Consider the following 14,562-nt stretch of genomic DNA (forward strand, 5'->3'; position numbering starts at 1 on the left):
TTCATGTGATTAACCTTCCCTCTCGTACATGGAGCTGTAACATTTGCAATTAAGCCGAGATTCACGTACTATTAGGAGGTAAAGAGAATATTAACAGTGACGTGGCAAATTATAATGAGCTGTTTTAATGTTTTATTAAATTTATTCAAAATATATAAGAGAAATAAAAAACTTAGAGCAAGTTTTACGGCATTGATTCAGCCTGTAACCGACTCTTGGGCATAGGCCTTTACACACATACATATTTTGCCATGTACGAGAAAGTTCAGAGCTTAATCCAGCCGCTGCTTTGCTGCTGATTAATGGGTCCCATATTTAATAGTATTACAGACAGAAATTTAATTGGAACAAAGTTCCTTACGGCAGGCTTGACATTTGTCTGGGCGACCGAACTGAAAAAAAATGTGATACTAAAACCGTAAGAAAAATATATAACGCAAGTGACGTAATATCAGTCACATGACTGTATTATGACATTTGTAAAACTAAAATTTTACTAGTAAACTTTTTTTTTAATTATTTATGTAATTTTATACTGTCGAAAAAAATAAATAGACACATGTTTTTTATTTCACTTAATAGTTTGAATTATTATTATTATTATTATTATTTTGGTTGATTTATTTTATTTTAGGGTATTTTTTATTTTCTAAAATACTAAATTTCCTAAATACTTTTATGTATGGACTTAATTAAAAACAAATCAACAAAATTAAAAAAAATCAAGAACTAGAAAATATATATAAAATTCAACATTTTTTTTCAAATTGTGTTGCTTCTATACTATTCAAAGGAACTTCGTTCCTACCTGGTGTCCCATGACACCACATAATATTTATTTAAATTATGATCGTTGGTACACCTTCCTGCTTCATTTTAGAAGAGATCGCTCTTTAGCGATGAGACCATCACAATCAAACTGTTTTTTTTTTTTTTCTTAATTGTGTACCAATGTTATATACCATATATATGTATACATAATATACGGTTGATTTTCAAATGATGTAGGACAAGACTGAGCAGATCCCGCTGTAATCGGATTCTAAAAATATTTTTCTTACAACGAGTTCTTCGAGTCCGCTTGTATTACTACGAAAAAAGAAAAGTAAATATACAATACAGGATATATATAATAAGTAAAATAATAGTACAGGCAATTCACATCACGTGCGACTATGGAACCGCTATTTTGGCGAATTTCGTTGTGTTTACCGCAAATATGAACTCACTAAACATAGACTACACATTTCGTATAAACCCCTTTGTTTCTTACTGTATGTATATTTTGTGTACGGGCTGTTCAGTAGTTCTTTGATTATTATTGTTGTTCTGATTTCCCTTTATTCGCATAATTTCTTAATTATACAATGTTTTGATTTTCTTACAAACTAGTTTTTCATGTTTAGCTTTTTAGCAATTATAAGATATTTACAGTACAGCATGTTCTTTATGTTGAGATCCGTTGACACACATATTCATACATAATATTTATAAACACATAATTGACTCTCACCCTTGTCGACCTCTCTGGTGTGGTGATGATGAAGTGACATCACCACCGGCAGACGTATGTAGGTTCGGTGAGGTTACTATTGTTCAGAGAGCATATTTCTAATTTCTTAGGAAAATTATTTCTAGTCTAGGCGGTTGCCTTTATAGGTCTTTCCATCGTGATTTAAAAAGCACTTAGTGACCTAGCATACACACATTGACATGCTAATCTAAGAACTGAAATGCACACATACATATACATACGTATATGTTATCATTGGGTTCGATACCCGTTCGAAGTGAGTCTTTTTAGTATTAGTACCAATATTTGTTCCTTTTCTTGGTGTTCGTCCTCGTGGATACCTTAATAGGGTATGGCGGACAAAAATACTTTGTTTCCAAATTTCACATGTATGTGTTAATGCAGTTCAATCAGTATTTTTACTCATTTCTAATGTAATACCACTGGCTACCCAATTTAGATAAAATCTTTACTTACCTATGATAAAAGTGTAACAAGAATTTCTTTACATTGAAGATTTTTTTCTCGAAATTGTATTGGAGAGCATTCTATAAAAGATAAAATATGATTTTATTAAATTTTGTCTGTTTGTCTGTCCATAACTTGACCACGTATTACACCAAAACTATTGTACGAAATTGAATGAAACTTGGTACGATTATTGACCAATACTCCAAAGTTAGGATAGGAAATACTTATGGAATTGAGTTCGGGTTCCTTTGGGAACGGGGATGATAGTTAAAATGTGAAATCGTGAACAAAAGTCGCATTCACAGCTTGTAGCTGCTAAAGTAAATGGAACTGTAGTTTATATTTCTTGAACACTTTATGGAAGCAATGTAATACGTTCGCTATTTTAAAGCTATTTCTTGCGAGAAAAACATTGCTATACTTAAAGATTGGGGACGCAGACGTCCATTCACTCGAGACATTTCTTTAAACTTTTCTAAATAGGATACCGACGTATCTTGTTGTAAAAAATTTACGACATAACTTTTTCTTAACTGCAGATAACAAATAGTTCGCTTAGGAAACTTATTTGTTTCTGAAATGTCTTTAACGTTAATGAAGTTAATAATTTAATCAGCCAATACACAATGACATCCTGTGTGTGTGTTTTTTTTTTTTTTTTTTTTTTTTTTTTTTTTTCCCAGAGGTATCAAAGAAACCTCTGGCGTCAACTTCCTCTTCCCCCACGGAACCGCCGCTAGGCATTACTTCGTGGAGGGAGGCTCTAGCTACTGCTCTTCCGTCATGCTGATGTCACGGGTTTTGTTTTCCGACCGCTTTCTTTCCAACCGACGGAGCTCCTGAAGAACTTCCGTCGCGAAAGCGCTTGTCGCCTGCCATGCTGCCTCCGACGATAGCATAGCTTCTATCAGAGACTCTGGCTGAATTTTCTTCGTAAGGACCTCTGACCAGGTACTACGTAACAGGTCGAAACGAGGACATGCAAAGAACACGTGCTCCGCATCTTCACTGACTCCTGGGCAGGATGGGCATATCGGAGACATATCCCGCTTATATTTATAGAGGTATTCCCGATAGCACCCATGTCCTGAGATCATTTGTGTCAGGTAGTAATTGACCTCACCATGATTACGGTTTAACCAGACATCAACCTTTGGAATAAGACGGTAGGTCCATCTGCCTTTTGTACTGGTATCCCACTTCAATTGCCATCGTCGTATGCTATTTAGTCGTTCCTCCTTGCCAAGTTCTCCAGGGCTCAGTGTGGTCGTTACTTTACGGTGGTATAGGGCTTTCCGTTCTTCGGCTAGTACTTCAATTGGCAGCATCCCAGCAATAACGTTCACAGCATCGTCAGACACTGTGCGAAAAGCACTGGCAATTTTTAAAGCGCTCAGCCGATATACTGGTGCAATTTTTCTTCGTGCTTCCTGTATTTTAAGCGCATCGGCCCAGATGGGGATTCCATACGTGAGTACAGATGTTACTACAGACGTCAGTAACGCCCTCCTTCTCTGCTTCGGGCCTCCTATGTTGGGCATTAGCCTTGATAATGTCGCTCTGACCACCGACGCTCTGGCACCCACGTGCTGCGCCTGCTGCTTGAAGTTGAGTCGGGCATCAATCATAACGCCCAAATACCGAAGAGACGGCTGGGATGTGATTTCATGAGCTCCGACTTGCAGTGTGATGGTTTCTAGCCGCTTCCTGCTAGTGATGAGTACTGCCTCAGTCTTGTGCTCCGCTAACTGCAGTCCAACTGTGTTCATCCAGTGGCTAATTTTTTCGATGGTAGCGTCAAAAGCGAAGGTGATTTCTTCGAGATGCTTTGCAACGACCACTACGGCCACATCATCTGCATATGCCACGAGTTTGGCTTCTTTTGGAAGTTGTAGTTTTAATAACCCGTCATACATGATATTCCATAAAAGTGGGCCTAATACTGAGCCCTGGGGCACTCCTCCAGTGACTTTGTATGTTTTCGGACCAGTCTTTGTATCATATTTTAGGATCCTGTCGGAAAAGTAGCTTGCAACCATCCTTCGTAAGTATCCTGGTACCTTCATTTCGTAAAGAGCTTTCATAATGCAATCCCACTTGACGGAATTGAAGGCATTTTTTATGTCTAACGTTGCTACTAGGCAGTACTTCTTAGTACCTCCCTTCCATCTGGTTCCAGCGATTGCGTCCTTAGCTGTATTGACGACGACGCTAATTGCGTCCAAGGTAGAGCGTCCTTTCCGAAAGCCGTATTGGTTGCTGGCAAGTAGCGGTTCGACTGCTGCTTCAATCCTCCTGTGTATTATGCGTTCGAGTATTTTGCCAGCAGTATCCAACATGCAGAGCGGACGATAGGATGTTGGTTCTTCCGGAGGTTTCTTTCCTTTGGGGAGGAGAACTAGCCTCTGTTGTTTCCACATAGTTGGGAATGTACCTTCTGTAAGGCAGTTGTTATAGACGTCAAGAAATATTGCAGGCACTGCTTTGATGGCAGCTTTTAGTGCAATATTTGGAATTCCATCTAGACCCGGAGCTTTCGTATTCCCTACTCTAGACCACGCTTCGAACAGCTCATTTTCTGTAATGGGTGGAAATTCTTCTGTTTCATATTGCTCTATCTGACGATGTAGTTGCATTTGGTGAGGAAACAGCGTGGCAACGATCTTGCCTAGGAGTTTGGGACAAGTGGGCGATGGCATTGGCTGGCTCTTCAGACGAGTCATGACCACCTTATACGGCCTGCCCCATGGGTCGTCTTCTACCTCAAGTATCAGGTCGTTCCAACATCGTCTTTTGCTGTCTTTGATGGCTTTGTTCAATCTTTGGCGCGTTTTTTTATATACTGCCACCAGTTCCTCATAGTTTGGTCTTTTTCTACAGCGTTGTGCTGCTCTTCTCGCCTTGAGACACTTTTTACGGAGATTATCGATGTCCTCGTTCCACCAATGCATCGAAGAAGGCCTGGTTATAGCACGTTTCCTAGGCATGGAGGCGTCGCAAGCTTCTGTAATTCTCTTCATCAGATATTTTGCCATATTTTCAGCATTTCCATCACTGATTGGTTCTCTATTAAGAGCCACCATGAAGACTTCAAGGTCGAAGGTACTTATTTTCCAACCAATTGTCTTAGTTTTCCTGTGTACTCTTCCAGCGCTTTGCTCGGATGATACTTCCCACAATAGTGCATAGTGATCACTGGCCGTGTAGGTATCCATCACCTCCCAAGAGCAGTTTCCCTTTACCAAACTGCTAGAGACGAAGGTTAGGTCAACGATGGAATTCGCTTCTCCTCGGACAAACGTAGGTTTATCTCCATTGTTTAGTAACACTACGTCCAGGCTGGACATTGCCTCCAGTAGTACCTTTCCTCGTGCGTTTGTCTCCTTACTACCCCAATCGACTGCCCAGGAGTTAAAGTCCCCTGCGATTGCAATTGGGGAATATTGGTTCGCATTTTCGGTCAGCCGTTGCACAAAGTTCTTGAACTCGTCGAGTGAAAGGCTGGGCGGAGCATAGCAGCTGTAGAAGTAGATTCCCTCAAGTTTCGCGACGACAAAACCAGCCTCACTGCCATTAGCAGGACTCTGAAAGGCGTATCCACCACAGGCCCAAAATCCTGTGTGTGTGTGTGTGTGTGTGTGTGTGTGTGTGTGTGTCTCTGTGTGTGTGTGTGTGTGTTTAGAAATTTTCATGATGTAGTCGTTAAAATGAATTTGACCGTTGCGTTCGGGGCATTTGAGTTGTTTCTTTCCGGACCCAGTAGCAGGAATTCAAATCTATAGAGAGCCGCTACTGCGAACAGCCGAACTGCATCTTTACATATTTTTTTTTAATAATTTTTTAATTTTTTTTATAATACAGCTTTAAACGTAACTTAGAAATAATATATACTTAATGCATTTGGATTTAGAATCTTACATAATAAAGAACTTTAATGAAGAGATGTCGATTGACTGCTACGTGTAAAGATGCCTGATGGTGATCCATTAAAGGATCGAAACGTCGCATGAATTTGCAATTAGTGGTTTGATTGGCACCTTATGCCCACTTTCCTGCGAACCGTCAAAGAATAATTTTTTATTGAAATTGCTAATGTTGTTATGATAAAAGATCATTGATAAAAAAATCTTTACATGAGTTAAACAATCTGTTTATTCAAAATAGTGTGTGTGTCAGCTCCGACGCACGACAGGAGTTTACTCCTTCAACTTGACTATCTAAATAGGCACAGAAAAGGCTAGTCTCAGAAAAATATTAATACCATATATAATAATAAATCGTAAATAAACGAATCGTAACGTTTAATAAAAACGTAACGAAGTCATTCGTTCACTAGATTTTAACTCCTCATATTTTTTTTCATACCGGGGGCCTTATATGACAATCAATTCTTAAGGAGTATCCAAGCGTTTTTTAATCCTCTCCTACAGGAGAAAGATAAAGGCTCTACAGTGGAATATTATAGGATGAATTAAAAACGTACATACGTCTAAAACACTAAATGGAGTATAAAAATATGAACATGTTTTTAAAGTTATTGTGTTTGTTTCAGAGCATGGCGGTACACAAATCAAAGGCGGCTACATGCTACGGTACAAACGTAAGTAGACATTGTATCTATTTCGTATGTTAATTTTATTATTGTATGTATTTGTTGTTTACTGGGTATTTCTGCCTCTTGTGTGTTCGACACAGGACATTTTTCCTACTGGGGACCGTTGAGAGTGAAGTCTTCATGTATTTTTTATAACATTGCTTTTTAATTAAATCTTCTTAAGACACGGTAGATAACTTACTTTATATAAGCTTTTGAGATTACTTGGTATCATTAAGTCTCAACAATATATTATATATATACTAGCTGACTCCGCAAACGTTGTTTTGCCAATTTATTTATTTATTATTATTATTAAGCCCCTTAACCTTTTATAAGGGGGGGGGGCTTATAACTTAGGGGTATGAAAAATAGATGTTGGCCGATTGTCAGACCTACCCGATATGCACACAAAATTTCATAAAAATGAGTCCAGCCGTTTCGGAGGAGTATTTTAACTAACATTGTAGCACGAGAATTTTATATATAAAAATAATATAGTAGTTATATTTCAATTACAAAGTAACTAATTATATAAAGTAACTATAATAATAAACGTTTTGTATGTTGATCTAAGTGCTTTAACTGAGGTAGGGTACAGTAGGAAATATCCTGCTTAAAAATCTGGAGCAGCCCGATTGGGGTAGTACCTCGACCCTCAAGAAGATCACAACTAAATAATGCTGCTCTCAAGCAGTGTTGTTTTCCTGTGGTGATCAGGGTTACTGGGGAGACTGGGGTAGGGTCGGCAACGCGCCATCAGGTGAGTTGTGCGCTTTTTTTGCCGACCTAGTTGTATTTTCATTTCACCAAAAATATTATCCTCCTCCTATCCTATCCTCCTGGGGGGATTGGGGATTGGGTCGGCAACGCACTTGCGATGCTTCTGGTGTTGCAGGCGTCTATAAGTTACGGTAATCCTTTACCATCGGGTGAGCCGTACGCTTGTTTGCCGACCTAGTGATATAAAAAAAATATATTATTCTATTGCACACGAATAATATGATAATTTTATTTTGTTTATTATTGTTTAATGTTACGCATTCATACAAATTCATTGCTTATGTTTTGTGTGTGTAAAAGTAGCTCGGGAGGATGAGCATTGGTGGAATATGAACCGCTTAGAATTAATGGCGTATAGCCTCATAATCTTTTTATATGTAAACTGGCTCTACCTAACAATAATAAAAAGTTATTTGTTCATCCTTGTCTTTCAAGAATATTACTATACTGAACATTTTTTTTAAAATATCATATCAAAGATCGATTCTAATGTGTGGATAACACACAAATAAATAGTACGAATTAATATACTGATTTTTGTATGTGTGTGTGTTTGTGTGTGTTTTCAGAACCTCAATACACACAACAGTATAATTGTTCTAAGAACTTTCTTTATTTGTTAATACATAGAACTCTCTCTAACGGTTGTTATTTTTTTTTTCAATCGTTTTGCCTTTGTATTTTACAAGCCTTCTGCGTTATATAACTTGTTGAGATATTATTTAAAAGACTCATTTTTTCACGGTTTTATCCTTATTTGCAGGACTTCGCTTTCATGATTCGTAATATAGAAGTTTTCTTAATAAAGAGACTCTAATTCAAGGATGATTTTCGATATCAAACCATCTTTATCTTTATAACAATTATCCGTATTTAAAATATAATTGAATATTTTACTTATTATTTTATTCTTATTTTAAATTGAATTATACACTCAATATAATATATATACTCAATATAATATAGCAAATTTTTTTTCTATTTAATCGCAAATATACCTATTACATCATTTTTTTAAAATGAACCTTCACGGGCTCTAAAGCGCCCATGCCTTTTGTTGAACACCGTGATTTAAAATCATGTTTATCCTACAGGCGATTTATTAGATATTAAAACTTTTTTTCTGTACATTTTTCATTTTTTATTTTGCGTATAGTCATAGCCCCAGCGTCTATAGAGGCGTATACTGTTGTTAAGGCATGTTTTTTTCCCATATTACCTCATTTAGAAAAGACAATTAAAATGAAAATCTCTTTAAAATGTTTTTTTTTTTTTATCAAAGTTAATTATACTCATATTATTCACAGTTTTTTTTTTTGTTTAGGATTTTTTTTATTTTTTTTTAATGTGTGTACTAATCATAAAATATTTTGAATCGCGACTTTACCTCATCACCTATGTGTAATAAAGAAATGTATTCACATAGGTCGATCTCTTTTATAGGTATCGTAAAACATTTCGCGGATTAAAAGTTAGACAACGCATATAGTGACGTCCAGACTATATGACTTTATGTCACAAAAAAACCACGACGTACTTATCCTTATTAAGCTTTATAAAACTCAATACGATATCACTCGTACACATCGCAATACCATCAACCGATGCTGATTCGATCTTTGCAATCACTGAATGCTGGAGTGGCTTACAGACGGGTTACTGTAGACTGTCTCCTATATTAATGTAATATTTTAATCCATCTGTAGAATATTTAGTACAGTAGTTAAGTATATATTATATAAAGTATACAATTCAATTTTAAAAAAATAAGATACAAAAATTGAAATATATTTTACATCTTTTTTTAGTTTTTGCTTTTGGTTTTGTAGGCGTCTGTCTATAAGCTACGTTAAACGCTTACCAACAGCAGAGCAGTACCCTTATTTTCCGACCTAGTTGTGTAAAAAAATAATGATTATGTAGGTATGTTCCTTTTATCGTTATCGAATCATAAGAAGAATATTTTGAAAACATTTTGGTGAATTCATCAAATAAATATGAATAAATATGAATAAATAAAAAATAAAAATAAAATATTACTCTAGTGATAGTGAATCCTTATTAAGTTCTATTACATTATTCAATTATATTTTTTAAGACATATACGGTCTTACTTATAAACGTTTCTTAATTTTTAATCAATTGCTTAGCAACGGATTAGCAAAAACCTCACTTATAAACACTATTTAGCGTTAAGAAGTCGTTAAGTAGTGTTTAAATAGCCGTCAAATTTAAACACTGCCGAGTCATAGTTTAACTCCTGCTAAGCGGCAAGATGGCGGATTTCACATAAATCAGCTGTTATATTGTGACGTTTGATCTACTTACTTGCGTGTGTTTGTTAGAAAAAGAAAAATATCATTCTTTGTTTGTTTCTTAACTAAGTAACAGCTAATCAACGTTTATAAGTAAACAAAAGTTAAACATGGATTTGTAGCTTAAGAGCGGTTTAACTAAGCGGTGACTAAGTATTGCTTAGCGAGATTTTTATAAGTAAGACCGTAAAAGTATAGGTCCGCAAAGCTTGAGCTGACTTAGAAAAACGAAGGAAAATAGGAAAAACTGGAAACCGAAAAGTGTAGAAGACAACAACACAAACATTGTACGAAAATACATTAAACTTGCATTCCGCCCGGCTTCGCACTGGTATTTAATTAAAATATAAATTTTTCTTATTTCCCTTGATTTTTCATTTTGAAAATATAATATAGCCTGTGTCACCCGTGGATAGTGTAGCTTCCCAACAGTGAAATAATTTTTCAAATCGTTTTAATAGTTCAAATCGTTTCACAGTTCAATCGTTTTAACAGTACAAAAAAACAAACGATCAAATCTTTCCTCTTTATAATATGTTTGACGGCGATATTGTGGACGTCAGCGACCAGTAATAAATAAGTAGGTTCGGTAATGTCTTAATAAATGGAGTAAAATTTACAAAATAGCATAAGCAGTTTAGTATACGTGAAGTATTCTTATTTTGCAGGTCTTAAACGTTTATGGGTCACGGTTAAACCCATTTTGATCTTCATAATGATTTGATCGCTTTGTGAATATATTCCGATGAATTAATTTTACCCGCATTACGACGTAGCACGTTTCGCTTCTTAACCAGCTGTTAGCTTTATACATAATGTGTATTAATGACTTACATTTTTAATTTTTAGTTACTTCATTTTTAACAAGTCATCCATTTTTTGACAAAAGAAAATTACTTAATTTGAGAGGTTTTCAATCCCTTTTTTACATAATATAATAATTGTTTGACACATAACAATTAAAAGTAGTCGTTTAATTTATTCATATACTAGCTGACCCGGCGAACTTCGTATCGCATATCGTACAGTGACTTTTAAGTATTATCACAAATATTTTGTATGGGAGTATAGAAAAGTGTTGTTTTTAGACTTTTTCAGGAAATTTTATTTTTTTTTTTTTAGAATTTTTCTCTCCGTAAGAAGCATCCTCGTACTTCAAGGAATATTTTAAAAAAAAGAATTAGTGAAATCGGTCCAACCGTTCTCGAGTTTTGCGCTTAGCAACACATTCAGCGACTCATTTTTATATTACAGATTTGTATGAGCCTACGCGGTTTTACCCTTGTCATTTGTTAATCATACCCCTTTTCATCTAAACAATTCACTCTTTTATTAAACTGTTTTTGTGTTTTTCTATCTTGTTCTGTTTTTTTTTCGATCGATTTTTTAGCATCGGCTGTGAATAAAAATTAATAATATACTTTATTGCACTAAGATATACATATAGAAACATAAAATAATAGTAAGGTTTATGGCAAAGGTGGACTTATATCTGAAAGAGATTTCTTCCAGTCAACCCATGGTCACGAGTAAGCGTTTCATATAGCGAGGCAAACAGTGCCAGAACTATTTTGTCTGATCAAAGTAAATTTTACAAATCATTTGCAGTCTGTGCCGACCTTATTTGATAAATAAAATCCATACTTATTTTAATTTAGCCCAAATGCACAGAAACAAACTGTGGTAGTCAAATCATTCTTTAGGCAGAAGAAATCTATTTATTAAAATGTCTATTATCACGTTATCTGGGTCATTGAGTCTCTCGTGTTGTTCTAGGAAAGTATTTGTGGAGCACGTGGTCGGAGGAGTGGGTGGTGCTGTACGACGACTCTACTATGGCTTGGTTCAAGGTCAGTGTCACGTTTTAGTATTACAACAAATTCAAATCACATTAGATTAATAGCACCGTTCTGTCTGCGATTTTATGTATTTTAAGCTCCCTTTTTTAAACTAGCTGTGCCCGTGACTTCGTACGCGTGGAATTAAAAAAAATATTGTTCAGTTCGCAGAGTTACAAAATAAATAAACTCAAAAATAGAAGTAGCCTATATTACTTCTAAATTAAATCAGCTATTTGCTAGTGAAAGTCTCGTCAAAATCGGTTCAGCCGTTTCAGGGATTAGCCGAAACAAACAGTTAGACGGACAGACAGATAGTAAGACAGACAAAAGTTATAAAAATGTGATTTTGGTATATGTTCCGTGTATACATACATATGCATTTAGTAAAAAGCGGTTATTTTAATATTACAAACAGACACTCCAATTTAATTTATTTGTATAGATAATATTTAGAAGAGCGCTAAAACTTTGAAATATTTGCAAGGCGTATAAATCTGTCGGCTATCCAGTAATGACGTATACTTACAATAAATATTTTAATACCATAAAACCAATTAATTCTAGGTGACATTTGCTAAATCATCTGGGCTCATTTGGCACTATTGAAAGCCATTAACCCTAAAGAAGAAGAAGAAGAAAACCAATCAATCAATTAAATGTTTTAATAATATTACGTTTGTATTATTCGTAGTATTCTGTTATTAAATCTGTGCTCTTTGCATTGTTGTTTCGTGACAAAAGTTACATTGATACAAACACTTGCTGGTTACATTTTACATTTTATATTTAGATATTTGTATTTGTGTAAATATTGTTTTTAATCTTAGTATCGTCTTAGTACTGCAAGGACACATCCTTGCGGTACTTATCGGGAAGATTAAGTTTTAAATTTTTTTCTCTAATAGTTCGTACATCATAAAAGAATAAGAAAAATTACGTTACTTTTAACTTTTCTAAAGTACAAGCCCATATTTATAACATAATTTCAGTCCTGAAAATGAAATCCCAAAATTTACTAAACGTACAAAACTTCACAATTAATTTGTCCTAAGCGTATATCACTTACACAAGCATTTGAGCGCCGGAAATCGATTTTAATTGACTTGAAAGTTGAATTTACGATACAATACAGGAACTCAATTAGAATTTCATAAGAGCCTTTCATATGAAAATTTCGGTTCAAAATGAATCCGTATGAAAATCCGTTGCGTAATTTAAATAAATAAAGTAAGGATAAATACGACCGGGTAGCGACTTTAATTTATACTATTCATAAAAAGGAAGTCGATAAATTCGAGTAAAACTGTTTTAACAATTTTTCTATTTTAATTTATGAATTATTACAGCTTTGTTTCATTAATATTAATTAAATTGAGTGATTGACATTGCAAAACCTAACGTCAGTCGACATTACACAATATTTTTGACTTAATCTTTTTAATTATATTATTATTCGTATGTATTAATTTTGTCTTCACTTTCTTTTGTCATAGCTGTTTAATATAATATCATTTTAGAAATTCGATGAAAATACGGTTTTACTAATGTACACATATATTTAAATTGAGACAGTGAACAATTTTGTCTTCTACGAAATATTAGATGTCCATGCCATTTTATTTGCGTTATGTTTCACAATATTGAAATCTATGACTTGTTGGTGTTAACAAAATTAACATTTATGACTACTACACAACTGAAATTTATGAAGATTAGGAATTAGATAATACTTACTTATTAGAGCCCTATAAAAAATAATTAAAAATAATGAAATATTCAGTCAACAGGCATCGATATTAATGGCTACTACAAAATTCACATTTATGGCTACTTATTATTAGTTAATATTTAGTTGACAAAAATTGGCATTTAATATCCCATTAGAATTATTAATTGACATCCGTCATTTTACTGTCTCATCATTATTATTATTAAGAATAATGTTTTCACTACTATAAAGAAAGAACAGATAATTTCGATAATATAATGTATAAGTATTGAGAACACTAAGTAGTGTATTTCACAATTTGACAGTTATTACAAATTGATATTAATTACTACTTACGGTTACTGCACTGTTTTCATATGTTATATATATATAGCCTATAGAAGACTCTAATACCAGAAGCATTGCAAGCGCATTACCCACCTAGCCCCGAACCTCCCCGGGAGCTCTGGCTACCTTAGTCACCAAGATGCACAACACTACTTGTGAACAGTATTATTTAACTGTGAACTTCTATAATATTAAGGTACTTCTCCACTTGGTCTGCGCCAAATTTTGAGGAATATATTTCTACCTGTCACCTACCTTCATTAAATTAATTAGCAGAATAAAACTCAAGAAAAACGACTGTTCGAAGTTTGAGATTAGCTCTTTCAAATACACGTACGATATTTTAAATGTTATTATATGTTTGGTAAATTAACTAACAAATAATTTGATTTTACAAAACTCGTTTGATTACATGAATCGATCTGTAAAGTATTTGGCGAAACACACTTGAGTTAATCTTAATTACTAACGTTATTAATTCCACGTTTCTGCACTCCAAAGTCCAAATACAGTTAATGTATTTCAACCGCTTATTAAATCAGAAGAAATCTTTCAATACTTTGCAAATAAAGTAATTTCATTATAATTAGGGCTATTGAATGTTAAAGCACTTAAAACTTTTGCTATTCAAATGGGAGAGCTTTCAATTCTTAGGTAGAATGTCCACTGAATACGTAGCTATATGGAGGTTTTATTTCTTTCGATTTTGATACGAGTCTAATCTGTGTTTATGATTTATTAATTAAAAGAATATTTTTCAGTTCAATATTAAATAATTGTAATTGTTAAAATACTGAGAAATAGACAACTTTATAGTACTATATTGCGTTTATCTGCACTGATTAGAGATGTGTATGAGTTGGCGCCTTGTCGGTTAAAGCCTATCTGGTTACATTTTACAGAACTGGTAGACATTTTACATAATCGATAAGTAATGATTAAACTATTAGTGTGCGAAATTTTATACTCTGCCGTTCGCGCAATTTTCG

The 14,562-nt window shown here is 34.4% G+C and overlaps 1 protein-coding gene across 1 annotated transcript in view; it reads left to right on the plus strand.

Moving 5' to 3' along the window:
• Positions 1–14,562, plus strand: part of LOC123662344 — a 111,851-nt gene that overhangs the window by 46,022 nt on the left and 51,267 nt on the right. The window contains exons 2-3 of the mRNA XM_045597197.1: positions 6,537–6,584; positions 11,453–11,526. Coding sequence (XP_045453153.1) covers positions 6,537–6,584; positions 11,453–11,526 — 122 coding nt within the window. The remainder of the gene's footprint in view (positions 1–6,536; positions 6,585–11,452; positions 11,527–14,562) is intronic.

Source organism: Melitaea cinxia, chromosome 18 (genome assembly GCF_905220565.1).
Source record: "Melitaea cinxia chromosome 18, ilMelCinx1.1, whole genome shotgun sequence".
NCBI classification, from domain to species: domain Eukaryota; kingdom Metazoa; phylum Arthropoda; class Insecta; order Lepidoptera; family Nymphalidae; genus Melitaea; species Melitaea cinxia.